Source organism: Macrobrachium nipponense, chromosome 18, assembly GCF_015104395.2.
Source record: "Macrobrachium nipponense isolate FS-2020 chromosome 18, ASM1510439v2, whole genome shotgun sequence".
Taxonomy (NCBI): Eukaryota; Metazoa; Arthropoda; class Malacostraca; order Decapoda; family Palaemonidae; genus Macrobrachium; species Macrobrachium nipponense.
The window spans coordinates 79,419,036-79,437,183 of NC_087211.1; the positions used below are offsets into that span (position 1 = coordinate 79,419,036).

The following is an 18,148-nucleotide window of genomic DNA, read 5'->3' on the forward strand; positions in this document are numbered from 1 at the left end:
CAGTGATCTAGCGGTTGCCGCGAGTTTTGAAAATTCTGCCAGTGCGAACAGAGAATATAGCTATATATATACCTGCCAGGTAAGTATACATGAAACTTTGTTATATCATAATAACATCATTTTTTATTTTGCCCGTAGCATCAGTTAGATAGGGTAGTCAAGAAAAGAAAGAAGCATACAGACTCGGGAAACTTTAGTACCATTCACTTTGTGAGTGCCTCAGTGGTGTGGTTGGTATGGTGTTGGCGTACCACCTCAGTGGCTGCGAGTTCGATTCTTAGGCATTCCATTCAGGTGTGAGAGATGTGTATTTCTGATAGAAGTTCACTCTTGATGTGGTTTGGAATTCACTTGCTAATGTTTATACGCCTAAATCAAATGAGCAGCACATTTAGCTACATTACTTGTTTTGTACATTTTATCCTTTAATTTCCAGTTTGATGAAGAAGACAGAAAAGTTAACATACAAGAGAAACAAGACGCTGCTTTTGCTCAGCAGTTGGCCTCTCAGTCTCATGAACTGTCAGAAAGTGAAGATGAAGTGACCGATGAAGATTGTGTCGTTATTGACAATGATGGAAGCAGATTGCATAACACTGAGATGCGAGTGGATAAATCTGAAGATGTAGCAGAATTACATAAAGGTACTGCGATACATGTTCAGTTACTGCTTAACGGCAAAAAGATTTTTTCCATCTTTGATTCTCATGTTAACGGCTGGAGTTGGTGTAATGGAATCTAATCCAAAAGGCATCAAGGTTCTTTGTAATGTCCTTTAGCCCCAGCTGCTGTGCGCTGTGCTTTCTGGCTTCTACTTTTCATCAGTTTCCTATACTAGTCTCTTCTCACTTCATGAGTCACCTTCTCCAGCCTTACCACGTTCCACTTTCAGTTCTCACATAAAATTAGATCCTTTTGCCAAGATCTTTGAGAGTGTAGCTGTGTGATTCAGTGGTCTCATTAAAGTGCAGTAGTACTGTATAATGATCTTAATGAAGCTGGGTTTGTTATGGTGACTTGCTTATTTTCTTCACTCACAGTTCATCAGTTTTCTTCATCTGATGAAGATGAAGCAAATGAAGCAGATGGCAAGGAAAAAGAGGATACCCCAGTTAGAAACTCTAAACCACAAGTTGGTAAGTGGCTCTTTGTAAAATCTTGCTGAGGGCATTTCATCATTCCATTTACACTTCCTCTATGAACACAGATCATGACAATTTTGTTAAAACCTTGTATTGCTCTTACATTGTGTCATGTATATAAGGAGTGAACTAACTTTTTCTGTGACTAGGAAATGTTTTTTTATGAGGTATTGTTGAAAAATTATTTTGTGACACTTCCTAAATTTTATGGCAGTTCCCCAAATCACTGATTATATTTAGGCTTGAGTCATCCAGGAATAGGATGAAATTTCCTTATGGTTAGGAAACTACCTATGGAGCCATTCAACTAGTTCCAAAATTTCTTTAAAATACCAGAAGGGGCAATAAGATGTTCTTGTTAGCAAGCTTCAATGAGCAGACCCTGTTTTGCTGAAATTAGTATATCTATGTGAAAGACTAGGTATATATGTTGAGAAAAAATGCAAATTATTCTGAAGTGATAATCTTTGTTTCTAAAACTTTTTGCATATATATTCAAAACAGGAACTTTTAGGGTAGATATTAATAAGACATGTAAAAAGTATTGATTTTTGTTTTTGCAAAGGTCCCCCCTTGTCTAGTGGTAGCAGCGATGATGGTGGAATTGGCGGGGATAAGAAAATAGAAGCTTCCCAGTCGAGCTCGTCTACAACTGATACAGGTAAGTAAACTTTGTGTGCTCATGTAATTACTGTTCTTTGTGAGGTTTGTTTTCATTTGTATCCATGTTGTTATTTTATACTTTTTTATTTTAATTCCATTAGATTATCATGAAATTTTACTGGGGTGACAGAGATCGCAAGTTGATTTGCTCTTGAAGCAAAATTTTATACTAACCCATTTGATTTCATCAGTTAGTTGATTGTGTATTCAAGTTTTTTCTTTGATTTTGGAAGAGGTTAATGAGTGTGATGTATTTAGTAAGTTCTCATTTTTTGTAGAGAACACTTCAAAGAATCAAAATTCTGCTAAGAAGAAACCAGTATGCAAGTTTGGTGCAGCATGCTATCGCAAGAACCCGTGGCATTTAGAAGAATTTTATCATCCTCATTTAGAAGATAATCCGGCTAACACAAATTCAGGTAATATTTGTACAGTGTTATCGGTGTTGTTGTTTGAAGTATAAAAACTTATTATTGGCCTTAAGTGTGTAATCAGATCATCATTATTATTATCATCCCCAGTGGCATGTGGTGCAAAGGGCCTATGTGAAATTCGGCTGCTCGTGTAAAAAGTAATTTCTGCATACCACACATAGTATATGGAACTGTAAAAGTTTCAAGCATTTCGTACATTTTGTATCATCTTATTTTAAATGTGTAGGATGAGGAATTACCCTTGTCCATTTTGTTACTAAATTTGGCACTAATTGCAGCCAGAATTGGGGAGATTATGAATAAGCTTTAAATTCATTACCTTACATGATCTTTTATTCTCAGTACCTTAATTTGAAGCTTACTTAGGGTAATCATTATTATTTTTAATTTTTTTTATAAAAAAGATATGTTACTGGTATTCATTGATTAGTGATTTTGTCTTTTTCACGAAGATTTCGGAGGATCGAGCGACTTTCAGTCTCCTGCCAAACGACAAAAGACATCCTCGAATGAAGTGGCAGGACAGGATGCTAATATCAAGAAAAGGTATGAAGTTTTATATTGTGTTCAAGCTTTATGCACCTAGATTTTGTGTGTGACAGGTAAGTCTTTCCTAATAGCTATACAAGAGTAGTGGCATATAATCCTGTCCATTTTGTTATCATCTCGGTAAGGTATGTACTTACTTAGATGTTTGCTTTGTCGGCAGTGCTTGTGGGGCTTTGCTATACAATACAATATTAATATTTTCTAGTTCCTTGTACCCCCTATAAATATAAGCACAAGTGGTGTTAGTTTTTTTTTTCTTTTTTTAGCAAAATTATATGATAGCAAAAGTGAAATTTTTCTTTTAGCTCGGTCCTCCCCTGCCTGGACAGTTGACTGGCCACCAATTTACTATGAATTATGGTTGTGTATACATCAGAAATTTGAATTGTTAATTTTAGTAATCATATGAGAAGTGAATCCATATCACAGGCAGTTGCAAAGCCTCAAGTAAAAATAGATCAGATTAATAACAGACTTCATCTCTTCTGCCACATAACAGATTTTGTCTTTTCAGACCTTTTCCAGTTCGTCTTTCGGCCAGCGCACCGTTCAATCTATTTTTAAACAAGACGTATTCTGTTAAAAGCACACATGATGATCCGCTGGCATTAGTTTTTCCTGACCTTCTCAATCCAGAGTTGGGGAAAATTGTAGAATCTGCTCAGGTACTAAAAATCTTTTTTAGAGTTCTGTTCATTACCAACCCTATAATAGTAAATAGCCGTTTTGTTCATGAAACTTACCTGACAGATATATATATAGCTGTATTCTCCGAAGTCAGCTATATATATATCTGCCAGGTAAGTATGAACAAACTTAATTGTATTATAACAATAACATATTCAGCTGCTTATCAGCTGCACTAACCTGATAAATCTTGAAAGACCAAGATTCCACTTTGTACAGTATACCGAGATCATGCTTCATTGTCCTACATGGAATAATTCTTCCATGTGACTGTTGTTTGCAGACATATTTTGAGCTGCTCCTATAACATTGCATCATTTCTAGATTGTGTTATTTGTCCCTCATTTTCATTCATTCATTTATATTTGTATTACCTATATTCCATTCTGATGGCCTATTATAATGATTCGAGAATTTAATAATTATTGTTTTTGGGATATGCCTCCATCAGCTACTGTAAACTCTATTTTCAGTTCTTGTTCAGTGTGAAGGGAATCTCCACTACTTTATTGCTCCTGGAGATTGGTTGTTCATCATTTCTATCTGGGATTAAGTGCTGTTAATGCAGCCTTCCAATTCCTTCAGTAATATTTCAGAAATTTTTCAGCCTTTTTTAGTCAACAAATTTTAGCAGTGGCAGTTTATGAAAGCATAGGTTTGTATGCATAGAAAAAGTACAAATTGATGAAAAAAATTGGCATTTTTTCTGTATTTAGCATTTTTAATGTTATATAACAGGATAACTTTCTTTCTATTTCCTGCTCTTTTTATTTGCTACATCATTGTCAGCTGTCAAATGTGATGATAATGAAAAAGTGGGATGTAACAAGGATCCCATCTGTTCATTTGGTAACCATCTTATGTTTGTTCAAGTGATGGATACGTATTTGTTCTTTAGTAACACATCACATTTTTTATGAAGTCTTGAAGTTTCTTATAATGGCAGCTTTGTCAATCTAGATTTGTATCACCTTCCATCCATTGAATGACCAAATAAGCACAGCAAGAGGTTGTACATTATATTGATAAATAGTACATTTAGAGTACAGTGGTACCTCGAGATACGAAAGGCTCAACTTACGAAAAACTCGAGATACGAAAACTGACGCGAAAAATTTTACTGCTCTACATACGAAAAGTTTTCAAGATACGAAAGGTTTCTGAAAGTCCGAGATTCGCCCTTATAACAATTTTGAAAACAAAACTCGCCGCGCGCCGCCATCTTAGTTCTAGTAGACTCGCCACCATCCTCCTGCTCTCCCATTGGTTCCTGATGCTAGCCAAGCCATGAGATCCTCTCCTATTGGACAGCATCCCTCCCAGCATGCATCTTACGTGGTGGCGTACCTTCGCTCGGCCACTTCGCACCCGAAGCTTTATCCTACGCATGCGGCATTCGTTCGGTCCAATGATTTCGTTTAATATCGTAAATTTGTTAGTGATTTCGTTGTGCTACTTTATCGTGTTGTGAGAACCTAATTAGTAAACGTACTACATACGTAACTTAATTACGTACAGTACATATTAGTCATGGGTCCCAAGAAAGTTGCTGAAGTTCACAGAAAGAAGAGAATGCTTTCTATGGAGACAAAAATGGAGATAATAAAAAAGTATGAAGCTGGCTTGCGGTTGAGTGTGATCGCTAAGGAATACGGCTGAAATCCGTGAACGATAGGCACCATCCTTAAGCAGAAGGAAGCCATCAAAGCAGCTACACCTTCCAAGGGCGTGACTATTTTGTCCAACAAGAGGAGCCATGTGCATAATGAAATGGAAAGGCTGCTTCTTGTATGGATCGAGGCAAAGAAATCGATGGCGATACACGATAACGAGACGGCAATCTGCCAGAAGGCCAGCACTATTTTCGGCGATTTGATTGCCCAAACCGAAGACGAGTCGGCGGAAGAGGGGTACCAAATCAACGGCAACCCCAGAGTTCAAGGCTTCTCATGGTGTGGTTCGAAAAATTCCGTAAACGGACTGGCATCCATTCAGTGGTGAAGAAATTGAAATTACGTAAAGTATAAAAAAGTAAAAAGAAATGTAAAAATCAAAAAAAGACAAAATAAATTTTATTTTAAGTTTTTTGTAAAGTTAAGTGTTTCAGTTTTGTTAATGTGTTTTGTAAAGTTTAGTTTGTTTTTCTGACATTTTTTTTATGTGTTTCGTAAAGTTTAGTGTACGTATCTGCCGTTTGTCCTCCTCCTCCTCTGCCGCCACTTTCGGAGATAGCCTCACTCGAAAGGTAGCTTCCACATTTTACGTTACAGTAATAATATTTCTTGTACACTAATATACACTTTTTTTATTGTAGTGTCTTACCGAACAATTATAGAGCCGTGATTTCCACGAGCGGCAGGATACTAAATTCAAATTTAGCGCGTTGCGTCGCCAACACTGGTGGTGATGACGTCATCTCCCTCCACTCGCGGGAGAACCAGGTACAACTGCCCAGGTGAATCCAATTCTTTTCCTGCCGGCGTCCGGTGAACATCGGTGGTCGGTGCGGTTGGATGACTTTGCTTCGCTTTTTTTCTTGTGGAATTGATCTTCGGAATTGGTGAAGTACTCTTTTTTGGCGGTTGTTGTTATTTGCCTTTTATTTAGGCGTTGCCATGTCGGATTCTAGTCCGTCGGGAGTTAGGTTTTGCATCTCAGGATGTAAAACTAGATTATCCAAGTTAGAATATGATTCTCACACTAAATGTGTTAAGTGTAGGGGACAGGTTTGTTCAGCAGATCGAACATGTAACGAGTGTAGTGATTGGACTGATTCTCAATGGAAGTTTTTTAGTTCATACTCGGAGAAATTAGCTAAAGACAGAATTAGAAAAGCAGCGCTTAGGGAAAGTAGACTTAGCTCTGCTTCGTCTTGCGATGCTTCTGTTCCTTCTGTTTCTCCTCAAATTGTTATGTCTCCTTTAACTACACCTCCTATTCCTCCTACTAATCCCACTTCTCCGGCTTCCCGTGTAGTTTCTTCCGACACCATTGCCAGTCTGGAATCGAGGTTAGATCAGAAATTTTCGGTACTAGCGAATACGGTTTTGCAACTTGGTAATTCAGTTGAGACGTTTTTGGAGAAAGCGGTTCAGTAAGAGTGTAGTTTGAGGGTGCGTCTGTCTGTCCTGACACGTTCTCCTAGACAAAGGTCACTGTCCAGCTCCGCCGCACCGGGGAGAAGACATACCGGAAGTCCAAGGGAGTCGATCGGGATTTGCCCACAGACAGGCGCCTCTCTTGTTGAGCCTGTTGCGCTTCAACAGGGCTCGGTTAAGCGTTGGAAAGGTGTTGCGGTCAGACGCCTTTCGAATGATTCAAGCGATTCGTCTCCGGTCGCGCGGCGCTCTTGGCGAGATTCGCCCGTTCGCGTCCCTTAAAGAGGCGTTCAGGCGCCGATTCTTCGCCTCCTCCAGTCAAGCGGTATAAGGAGGCCTGAGAGTAGGGTTGCGCGCCGCCGTTAGCGGCTCGTTCGTCGCCTCAATCTGTGCCTTTTTGTCGTCCATCTACTAGTAGAGATTGTGGTTTTAGCGCTGTAGCTAGCAGCTAAGGGTGTTTCTTTAGGCGCTTTTTTCGTCTGTTACGCCTGAATGACGCCTGTTTCGCCTCGAATTTCGGCGGCTCAGAGCGAGGCGCAAGTAGTTTTTCCGCCTCCTGCTGAACATTTAGGCTCTTCCAAGCCTACGTTAACTGTTTTTGATTCGTCTCTGGCGCCTTTGCGCAAGCAGTTAGAGATGTTAACCAACTGGATGAATGAGTCCAAGGGTGGTTCGAAACCTTCAGATCCGGTTGTAGTTCCGTCTACTTCTTCGGCGGTATCGGAGAATGAAGAAGAAGTAGAGGAGGAGGATTCTCATCACCTCTCGTGTTATTCACGTCTCCTTAGATTTCTTCTGGTATCTTATCCAGATTATTTTGAGAAAGCGGCTCCTCGCTCCCCAACTTCGACTTTTTGATGAGGAGGAAAACTTCAGACCCTCTCCTCCCAAAAACTTGTTCTATCTAAAGCGGTTAGACATTCGTTGAAAGAGACGTGAGAAATGGATGGTCTATGAAAAGAGTCTTAGGGAAGGCTCTTTTTGCTTACCCTCCCTCTAAGTTGCTTCGTAAGAGGTATAGGTTTTATGTAACTGGGAAGCTCCTTCTCTGGGAGTTTCTGCCTCCTCCCAGGGAGACTTCTCCAGTTTAATCGACTCCTCTAGAAGATCTGCTTTCGCCGCAGCGAAAGTTTTCTTTACAGCGCCTGAGTTGGACCACGTTGTAAGGAATCAATTTAAACTTTTGGAAGTCTTTAGCTTCCTTGATTGGACTATTGGCGCTTTAGCGGCCAAGATCGAAGATTGTCCTTCTCTTTCTCAGGAGTTAGCGGAGGATTGGATTGGTGTTCTGTCCTGTGCGGACAAATCCATTAGGGATGGATGTGATGAGTTAGCTTCGCTCATCGCCTTTGGTACCCTTAAGAAAAGGCAACTTTGGTGCTCCTTTGCTTCTAAAAGGGTTACTTCCCAGCAAAGGTCTGCTCTATTGTTTGCTCCGTTTGTGAAAGATAACCTCTTTCCAGACGATGTAGTGTTGTCAATTTCGTCTGCGCTAGATAAGAAATCTACCTTCGGATTTAACTGGCACAGTATACTAAGAGACCTAAAGCTCCTGTGGAGACTGTTCCTTCGGTTTCTCCTCTGGCCCAAGTGCCTTTTCGAGGGAGAAAACCCAAGCGCTTCTTTCGGCCGAAGTCGAATTGGCGACCTCAGTCTAAGGCCTCGGCCAAGGTTAACAAACCTTCCAAATGAAAGCTCGGTTCTTCATGCACCGGTGGGAGCCAAGCTGGCTATGTTTGGGAGGAATGGGAAAACAGAGGAGCAGAAGCCTGGGTAGTGCAAGTACTCAAGTTCGGCTATCGTATTCCTCTCGTTTCACCTCCCTCGCTCTCACCTGTGCCAATTCCATTCCAGGCATACTCTCCGGGCTCAGACAAATTTCTGGCGCTAGCCGCAGAAGTGGAAGCGCTTGTTCTCAAAGAAGCGATAGAACAGATAGAAGGGATTTTCCTCCAGGCTTTTACAATCGCCTTTTCGTAGTTCCCAAGTCATCAGGGGGCTGGAGGCCGGTTTTGGATGTGAGCGCCCTGAACTTGCATGTCCAGAAAACAAAATTTCATATGGAGACCACTCGGTCGGTTTCTGGAGTCCATCAGACAGGGGGAAAATTGGATGGTCTCTCTGGACATGCAAGACGCTTATTTTCACATTCCGATACATCGCGAATCTCGGAAGTACCTGAGGTTCATGTTCGAAGGCAAGGTGTTTCAGTTTCGGGCGCTTTGCTTCGGACTAGCGACCGCTCCTCAAGTTTTCACCAGGGTTCTATCCCCGATAGGAAGCTGGCTGCACATTAGGAGTAAGAATCTCCCTCTATCTGGACGATTGGCTTCTCCGGTCGGAATCAGAGAGTCGGTGCATGAAGGACCTTGGAACAACTCTGGATCTTGCCAGAAAGTTAGGAATTCTGGTCAAACAAACAGAAGTCCCAGTTGGTTCCATCTCAGAGCATCCCCTTTTATTTGGGGATTGATTCTGAATGCTCAAGTTTTTTCGAGCTTTTCTGTCCCCGAAGAGGGTTCAAGGCTGTCTGGAGACAGTTCAGAGTTCTTGGACAAAAAGGTAAGTTCTGCAATCAGTGGATGAGGCTCCTGGGCAAATGACGTCAGTGGAGAAATTTGTGACGTTGGAAGACTGCACATGAGACCTCTGCAGTTTTTCCTGAGAGCCTCTTGGTGCGGAAGACACAACCAGACTCGATTACCTTTCCTGTCACAGATCAAATAAAAGAGGACCTAAGGTGGTGGCTCTCTCGAGCAAGGTTGGAAGAAGGGTTAGATTTACGACCATCCTCCCGAACCTACAGTTCTTTTCCGACGCATCGGACACAGGTTGGGAGCCCTACTGGGAAATCAACGGACTTCAGGAGCTTGTCGGAGAAGGAGAAGAAGTTCCACATAAATGTAAAGGAACTGTTTAGCAATTTTCTTGGGGCTCAGACAGTTTCGGAGTTTAGTAGAAGGTCGAGTAGTGGCAGTGCATTCCGACAACTCCACGGCTCTCTCGTACGTGCGGAAACAAGGGGGGGGGTGGGGGGGACTCAGTCTTTCTCTCTGTACGAAGTAGACCAAGGATCTCCTCCTGTGGTCAAACGAAGCGAAGGTTCAGCTAGTCCCGAGATTTGTTCCGGGAAAGATGAACGTTCTGGCGGACGAGTTAAGTCGTCAACAGCAAGTGTTACCCTCTGGAGTGGACTTTGGACAACAACGATTTGTCAGAAACTTGGGCGCCTTTGGGGACGACCGTCAATAGACCTGTTCGCGACATCAAGGAACAACAACCGTCTTCCTCTCTTTTGTTCTCCAGTCCCAGATCCTCTAGCTTGGTCGGTGGACGCAATGCTGTTGGATTGGTCGGGTCTGGAAGCTTATGCATTCCCTCCGTTCGGTCTAACTAAGAGAGGTGCTGAACAAGTTCATTGTCGCACAGCAATGTAACACTTAACGTTAATCGCTCCCTTTTGGCCCAGGAAAGAGTGGTTCCCGGACCTTCTCCAGTTGTTAGTAGACTTCCCCAGGCTTCTTCCTCCAGAGAAGTGGCTTCTCAAACAACCGCACTTCAAGAGTTCCACCAAAACTTGTCCGCTCTAGCTCTGACAGGGTTCAGACTGTCCAGAATCTTGTCAGAGCGAAAGGATTTTCAAGAAGAGCTGCAGAAGCTATCGCTCGTGGTAGGAGAGAGTCTTAACAAACTCTATCAAGGGAAGTGGAGAATCTTCAGAGAGTGGTGTAGAAGTGCTAAAGTCTCTACTTCTGCGACCTCTTTAACAGAAATAGCAGATTTTCCTTCTTTATTCTTAGGAAACTTCTAAGAAAACTGGCTCCTTCGACGATCAGAGGATATAGAGCCATGCTCTCTTCGGTTTTTCGACATCGAGGTTTGGATATTTCCTCCAATTCAGATCTGTCGGACCTCATTAGGTCTTTCGAAACCACTAAGCTCCCGCAAGATACAGTGACTTGGAACTTAGATGTGGTGCTTAAGTTCCTCATGGGGCCACCGTTTGAGCCTTTGAAGTCGGCTTCACTCAGGAACTTGACTAAGAAGGCACTTTTTCTTATTGCACTAGCTTCTGCTAAGCGTGTCAGCGAATTGCACGCTATAGACAAAAGAGTCGGTTTCTCTCAAGGCAATGCTGTATCTTCGGTATCTTTTGACCATTTCTACCAAAAATGAGATCCTTATAATCCTTGGCCGAAGGAGTTTTGTGGTAAGGAACTTATCTGATTTGGTGGGACATGAGGAGAAGAAAGGCTCTATGTCCAGTCAGGGCTATTAAGCAGTATCGTTTGCCACTAAGGGTATTAGAGGACAATCTTCTAAGCTCTGGACCTCGGTTCAAAATCCCTCTCGTCCTCTTTCTAAGAATGCTATATCGTTCTTTATTAGAGAGCTTATCAGGGAAGCTCTCGCAGTCCGAGAACGACAATCTTTCCGTTCTGAGAGTCAAGCTCACGAGGTTAGAGCAGTGGCAACTTCTTTAGCATTCAGAAAGAATTTATCTTTAGCTTCGATTCTTCAGAGCACGTTTCTGGAGATCGAATTCGGTTTTTGCGAGTCATTATCTCAAAGAGATAGAAACGGTTTCGAGAATTGTAAAACGTTAGGTCCGGGTGGCGGTTTCTGGCATGGTGTTGGGAGAAACGGCACAGGGGTCGTCACCTCTATGCTAACTTTTCACCTTGAATAGGTTGTCGAGTTCAAGGGAAGCTGGGGGTACTGAGTACCTGGGATACTCACCAGTCTGTTAGGTCAGATTTTACAATGGTTGGGTATATATGTTTTTAAATCTGGTGTTGGTGACAAATGTTTTGTATGATTGAATTTCTGGTCTTAGCCCAGGGCAAGGGCAATCTTTGTTGTTACTATCCTCCGTCAGTCAGCCTTGACTCGCTTGAACTACGAAGGATTCCACTCCTGTAGAGGCTAACTTTGGTCAAATTCCCAATTCCTCTACAATAGTAAGAAGAGCACCGACCAGAGGCAGTAACAGTCTGCTGTAGCTCGCTTACAAGGTAAGGTACAACAGACACCTTGAGTGTTTACTGGTATTGCAATAAAATGTAACCATTTAAAAATACTAGTGGTCCACTGAATCCCACCTTCCCATGAATGTGTAATCAGCTCTATAATTGTTCGGTAAGACACTACAATAAAAATGAAATTTTCATTATTAAAATGAAGTTTTATTGTATACTTACCGAACAATTATGATTATACCCACCTCCTCCCCTTAGGTGGACGGACAAGGGCCAGAAAGAATTGGATTCACTGGGCAGTTGTACCTGGTTCTCCCGCGGAGTGGATGGGAGATGACGTCATCACCACCAGTGTTGGCGACGCCGACGCGCTAAATTTGAATTTAGTATCCTGCCGCTCGTGGAAATCACGGCTCTATAATTGTTCGGTAAGTATACAATAAAACTTCATTTTAATAATGAAAATTTCATATTTACAGGTTTTGCATTTTTATTATTAAGTTACGTATTGAATGGTCCAAATTGTTGTAGTATTTCATTGTTTATAGGTCAATTTAGCTTTATTATGAAATTTACTGGGGTGTTTTTGGAGGGCCTGGAACGGATTAGCCATTTTATATGTAAAATGTGGGCCAGGATACAAAAAACTCATGATACGAAGGGCGCCTCGGAACGGATTAATTTCGTATCTTGAGGTACTACTGTATTGTTCCCAGAATGCAAACTCATTTGTTCTTGCTTTCAGAGTAGCTGTGAAATTTGTTAGTGAGGGAAATCCATTCAGTGAGGTTTATTCACTAGAGAGGAAGACTCGGGGGATTCAGTTTTCAGTTTATACGACACTGTTATGGCCAGTCTAGCATATATAAATAATTAAGGATACTAGCATTTATTAAAAACCCCATTGTTCCGACACGGCATACAAACCTTCGGTCCTTTTACAATAGGAAGGTACTAGCGGCAGCTGGATAGGTCGTAAGCTTTCGAACAAGGGGGTTTCGGTAGTTAACTGCTTGTCCGACAGCGCGCGCGCGACTGTAGGTAAACAAACCACTTTTGCTTTCGGCCTGCTGGCGTGTGGACGTGTATCATCGCTCTCTGCCCGCTTCATCGTCGTTTGCTTTCGCATGATTGTTTTTTTCTTTTTCTATGTATCTAGTGAAACTGAATTGTAAGTACAATCATTTCATTGAATTCAATTGTGAATTAAAGGATCTTGGTTCACACGCCTCTGATTACCCGAGTGACCGGGTACTGAAGGGCGTAATTGCGGAATCGTTTCCCAGAATGATCCTCGTATTGTGTATGCTCGGTGCCGAGGGCGGGAGCGCTCGCTCCGAGCGTATATTGGGTTGGAAATGTGTGATGAAAATCGTAAGTAAGTGCTCTTTTTCATTTATATTTTTTGACCTGTATGCCCGTTGCCGAACGAATGCGCTCGGCACGGAAACTTATTCAGTATGAAAGTGGAATCGCAAGTACAGTATTCTTTTTCATTTTCTTTATATATTATTTTTTATTGTAGCAATACTCATTTTGGATCAGTTTCCGAGCTTGCCCGGAGATTGATCCTTCCCCCTTTTTAATTTGAATGAAGTGAAATCGCAAGTGCAGTTCTTTTTCATTTTCATTTTTTTATTGAGATTGCATTGTTTGACTGGATCATGTTCCGCTATTCACGGGAATTGATCCTTCCCCTTTTTTATTTGTATGAAGTGAAATCGCAAGCGCAGTAGTCTTTTCATTTTCATATATTTGTTGATTGCATCATTTCATTATGGATCAAGGTTTCCAGAACCTTGATCCATAAAGGTAAGGAATGAAACCTTTCACCCTTGCGCTCGGTACCTGAGGGCGCAAATGCGCTCGATCCGAGCCCTTATTCATTGTGAAGTGAATCGTTTTGCAAGATGCATTTTCATTTTGTTCCTTATTATTGATTGCATCAATTTTATTTGGTTCAAGGTTCGCCGCTCAGTCAGGGAATTGATCCTTATGCCTTGTATTCGTGCCGATGGCACGATTGCTCTAGGGCTCTTATTGTTGTTGGGTACATGGGGACTGTGCGGGGGTGGGGAACGAGACCCCCCCCGCTCAGTTCCCACAGATGACTCTTCCCCTTGGGGGGGGGAGGTTATCGCGTTCTTCTCCTCGCCCGATCCGTCGAGCGCGGGGGAGGGCGCTCGGGTGCCCGATGTACAATTGTATTAGGGTCTTCCACTCGTTCGGGAGGGATCAAACCCCCGCACGAGGGGATTTCCCCCCCATTAATCGCTACTACTATTATTTCCGCAGGTGCTACTGCCACGAGGGTGGACCTTGGTGAGGTATGGGCGTCCTTCCAATTGCAGAGCGTGCTGGTGTCCAGGGGCTGCGGTTCTATGTCTGGGGCCTACTGCGGTCACCCATGGAGTGGTGACCACGCAACCAGGTGACGACGTCCCTCTCACTGGTGTACTCGCCTCACGTGGTAACAGTCTTGCCTACAGCCGCTGTGAAGTGCCGTTCGCGTGCCGAGAGTGGGGGGCGTGCCGCCGCCGCTCGTGGTTGCCGCGCTGCAGCGACCACACTTCCGCTGCCCTAGAACTCGCCCCTGGACCTGCCGCCGGTACCAGGATGTTGCTGGCTGCTGCTCCACTTCCTGTGTTTCCGGTGCTGCCTGCCGTACCTGCCGATTCTGGGCTGACTGTCCATGCAGTTGCTGCGCTGGCTGGCCCTGCCGTTGCTGCGCTGGCTGTTCCTGCCGTTGCTGCGCTGGCTGTCCCTACCGATGATGTGCTGGCCGTGCCTGCTGTTCCTGGATGCCATACCTGCTGATGTCGTCCCTGTCGTGGTGGTACTACCCCAGACTTTGGTCTGTCTGTACAGGTGCGTACCGGGCCCTGTGGCTTCGGCTACAGCAGCCCCGGCTCCGCCCTGGATAGCAGATCTTACGTCTGTCCTGAGGAAGCTGACGAAGAAGAGGAGGAAGGTGTCGTGGTCGTCGTCTTCATCTTCTTCATCGTCGTCGGCCGCCGCCTCTTCCCCTTCGACTTCTAAGGCTTTACAGCCGAGAAGAAGTGTCGCCTCCTCCCCTCCTAAGAAGTCTCCCTCGGGAGCTTCTCGGGACCCGTCTCACCTCGGTGGGACGGGAGGGTTCCTTCCGCTGGTCCTCCTGCTACCTTCGGGAGCGGGGCCCGTCTCTTCTTCCGCAAGGAAGAAGACTACGGGGACCAGAGGGGTACCGGCTAACACCGGTACTTCCTCGCCATGGTGTCAGTGGTTCTGCCACTGCATCAGGGTCCGTCTCGGCCTCTCGTTCGCGGGGAGGTACCGAGTGTACGGTCGCCTACCACGACCGTGCAGCCAGGAACCAGACCTCTGAGTCCGCTCAGCGTCAGGTTCACGGCACGGGGCGGCGGAAGACTGGTGACAGCCGCTCATGCGATCTCACCAGACCAGCTCTCACTCTCGCGGTGAACAGCTGGCTACCCGGGGACCGTGACGGTCCACGACCGACCACGGGCTGAGGCTGGGAAGAGGTCCTCCCGTTCGTCCGGTGCCAGCCACGGCTGAACCAGCGACGTGACGTGCCGTGAGGACAAGCACCGGTCTCACTGCGGCAGTGGAGCCTGCAGGTCGCCTGACCGTCGCTCTCACAGAGAGCGATTGGGAACGGCAAAACAGCACCAGCTCTTCTGACACTCGAGATCGCGGGGAGCTGTGCCTCAGTCCATCCGTTTCTCCACCAAAGCGAGACGGTTCGACCAGGCCTGCAGCTCGATCGTCACCGCGGGTTGACCATCGCCTGCAGCCCTCCAAGCCTGCTGGTTCTGCCAGCGAGCGACGAGGGAGCGTCAGTCTGCCTCTCCCCGTACCTTCAACCTCCTCGGGTTACACCCGGGATGGAGCGAGGTATTGAGGAGTGATCGTGAGGGGTGCGCCCCTCATGATCCCACCACGACGCCCTACGTGCCAGGCACGGTTCTTGGACCGGCCAGGACGTATGCGCAAGTGGATGGGGAAGACCGAGAGGGCTGTCGCTGTTCCCCCTTCAGGCCTTCTTAGAGGAAGGTTCTCGGAATATGCTCTTGTTTCGAAGGCTTAACGGTCCCACTCTGCAAGATGCTGTGACTCGAAGGATCGCCGCTCCCACCAGCAGAGCCACGTCTCGGCTCGAGTCGTTTTGGGGCCCGAGAGGGAACCCAGATCGACGGTGGGTCGGCCGCGATCGGAGCTTGCCGACTGTGTTGAACCAGGTAGTCTCTCGTCTCCGGACAAGAAGGCTCTCTCAGTTCTGGACGGTCGAACAAGCTACTTCACCTCCTCTACTGCGACAGAGGCGTTTATACGTGTCTTCGGACACCGTATTTAAATACCCCTTCGGTCCTCCCTGAGGTTTCGACCTCGACGAGGACTGGAATGATCTGAGCGGTATCGGCTCTCTACTGTCAGGTGTCGATCAGCCCCACCCAGACGACGTTCACAGTGGCGGCAGACACTTACTACAGTATGAGTTTCGTAACCCTCTCGGGAAAACGTTTTCTCCTGACGATACGTTTTCCCAGGCTCTGAGAGGCCATCCGCCGTAAGGCATGGCTGCTCCTTTTCCCTTCTCCAACTGCTAGATCCGCTGGGAAGGCGAGCCCAGTAATCCAATTCCTCCCCCATTCCCTCTCTCCTTACGTTCTACGAGGGAAAGGGGAGGGATCCTACAGAGATTTCTCTGTAAGATCCCACGTTACGGGCTGCGCTCTACCGGGGGGGGACCTTCGGGTCCTACCTGACGTAAGCCCCGTTCATTGAGGAGGGATCCTGTTTCCCCTTTCTCGATTTCTACGGGAATCGAGAGGACCACCAGCCGATATCGTCTGACGAATTCGGTGGGGGTTTCGCAGAGTGCTTAGAATTCTACGGAATTTCTAGCGCACTCAGAGTGTTCGAGTTTTTTACGATCTCCAAACACTCAGGCGAGACCACGGTCCAAAGTGAGCGAAAGAACACCCGATAATTGTTACCACGATAATCGGGAACCGCGCTTAATGCGCGAATTCCTGTGAATAATTTCTAGCATTTGGAAGGAAGACCGCTGCTGAAAGAAGAGTACTCACAGTAGGCGCTTAACCTGGAATAGAGAAGAACGGACGGGACCTTCCATTTGGCTTGAACTATCGTCTTCGGTATTCTGTTCACCATTGAAGCTTTCCTTTGGGAAAGACTTCTCCTTCACTCTCTTGAATAAGAGAACGAAGGCGGTCGATCTCCAATCCTTATTCTCATTCCTCGAGGGAAAAGAATTTAGGATGGAGGTCGTGGTACAGAACCTACAAATATACTACGTATATTACCCTCGCGACATGATTCTTTAACAGTTGAATTGTCCGTGGGGTAGGCGCATACCGTAGTTAACTCTACGGTTTGTGACCGAGACGAATTGTATCTTAATTGAACTGCAACTCGGGGTTGCCTGCAACCTCCCAGCAGTTATCATTTTCGATTTTAGATACTTGGTATTGTCATGACAACACCAAATCAGCTTTTGTATTTACCGAGAAACCGTTTCGGTTAATTATAATTGCTCGAGCTATTCTTTATGCTCGATGGTTCTAGCCGAACGTATTCCTTCGTGGAATAATGGATTACCTGGCAACTCAGGATGACGAGTCACCGAGAGCTACTGCGTATTGAACTGCCTGATAGCGGCTCAGTATCAGCTAGGTCTCGGAGATGCACGGTCGGTTACGTCTCTCTCTCCCCTGGTTGGATTGACTACCGAACCGTATCTCTGCCCAACAATCATGGACTTAGGTCTCTGATTAACGGGGATTCTCGCAATAATGAAGGACCATCTACTGCTGTGACGCTCGATTTCATCGCCTTCGACATTGCGAGAATTTTCAACAGAGATATCTCTTGGACTCTGTCATCTTCTGTTTACCGCACGGTAACAGAAGTCTGTACTAGTCACCGCTGCATCGCACTGCGATAATGCGAATGATTTTTGCAGACATCTGAGTTTGTCTTCAAAATATCTCGTATTCGTAGGTGTGCAATTTCATTGCTCGCCCCGAATTAACAGATATGTCAGAAGACATCGCCTACTCTCCGACCTACAGCTCTACTTCCAAATGTTCAGCCCATGAAGCAGTTCTTCAGGCAGTAGTTCCCTGTCTTCATTACTGGAAGCGCTCCGCTTTATTGCAAACTACGATTCCTCACCGACAGCAATCAATAGCGGTTAGCTTCTCAGTCTTTGTAGCACAGGTTCAGAATCTTGAGAAATCCTTCTCTCGGTTCAGCTGTGAAGAAGTAGGTTGCATTTTCTGTACACCTTCGTCTTCAACGTCACATAGTGTTGTTTCTCCTTACCCGAGAATCAACTATACTATGAGATATCTTGCCATCAAGGACCTCGGTCTCTAGAAGGCAATTGACTTTCGCCTGTTGGGCACATGCCTTAAGAGAGTCATTCACCTTGCCTTCTGGCATCGGTGACGAACAAATTATTTGTTTAGTCTCTTGGCATAACCCTGTTAAGGCGAAGGTCACGTGACTTGCTCGGGTGCTTGGACAACTTGCCTCCCTACGAACGCAGGTCCCAGTAGGCAGCTGTCTAA

The 18,148-nt window shown here is 45.1% G+C and overlaps 1 protein-coding gene across 1 annotated transcript in view; it reads left to right on the forward strand.

Moving 5' to 3' along the window:
• Positions 1–436: 436 nt before the first annotated feature.
• LOC135197236 (probable tyrosyl-DNA phosphodiesterase) overlaps positions 437–18,148 on the forward strand; it is a gene marked incomplete at its 5' end in the record, with an annotated part of 34,221 nt that continues 16,509 nt past the window's right edge. Inside the window, 6 exon segments of the mRNA XM_064224324.1 lie at positions 437–644; positions 1,041–1,136; positions 1,708–1,803; positions 2,084–2,224; positions 2,692–2,785; positions 3,303–3,453. Of these exon segments, the coding sequence (XP_064080394.1) occupies positions 437–644; positions 1,041–1,136; positions 1,708–1,803; positions 2,084–2,224; positions 2,692–2,785; positions 3,303–3,453 (786 nt within the window).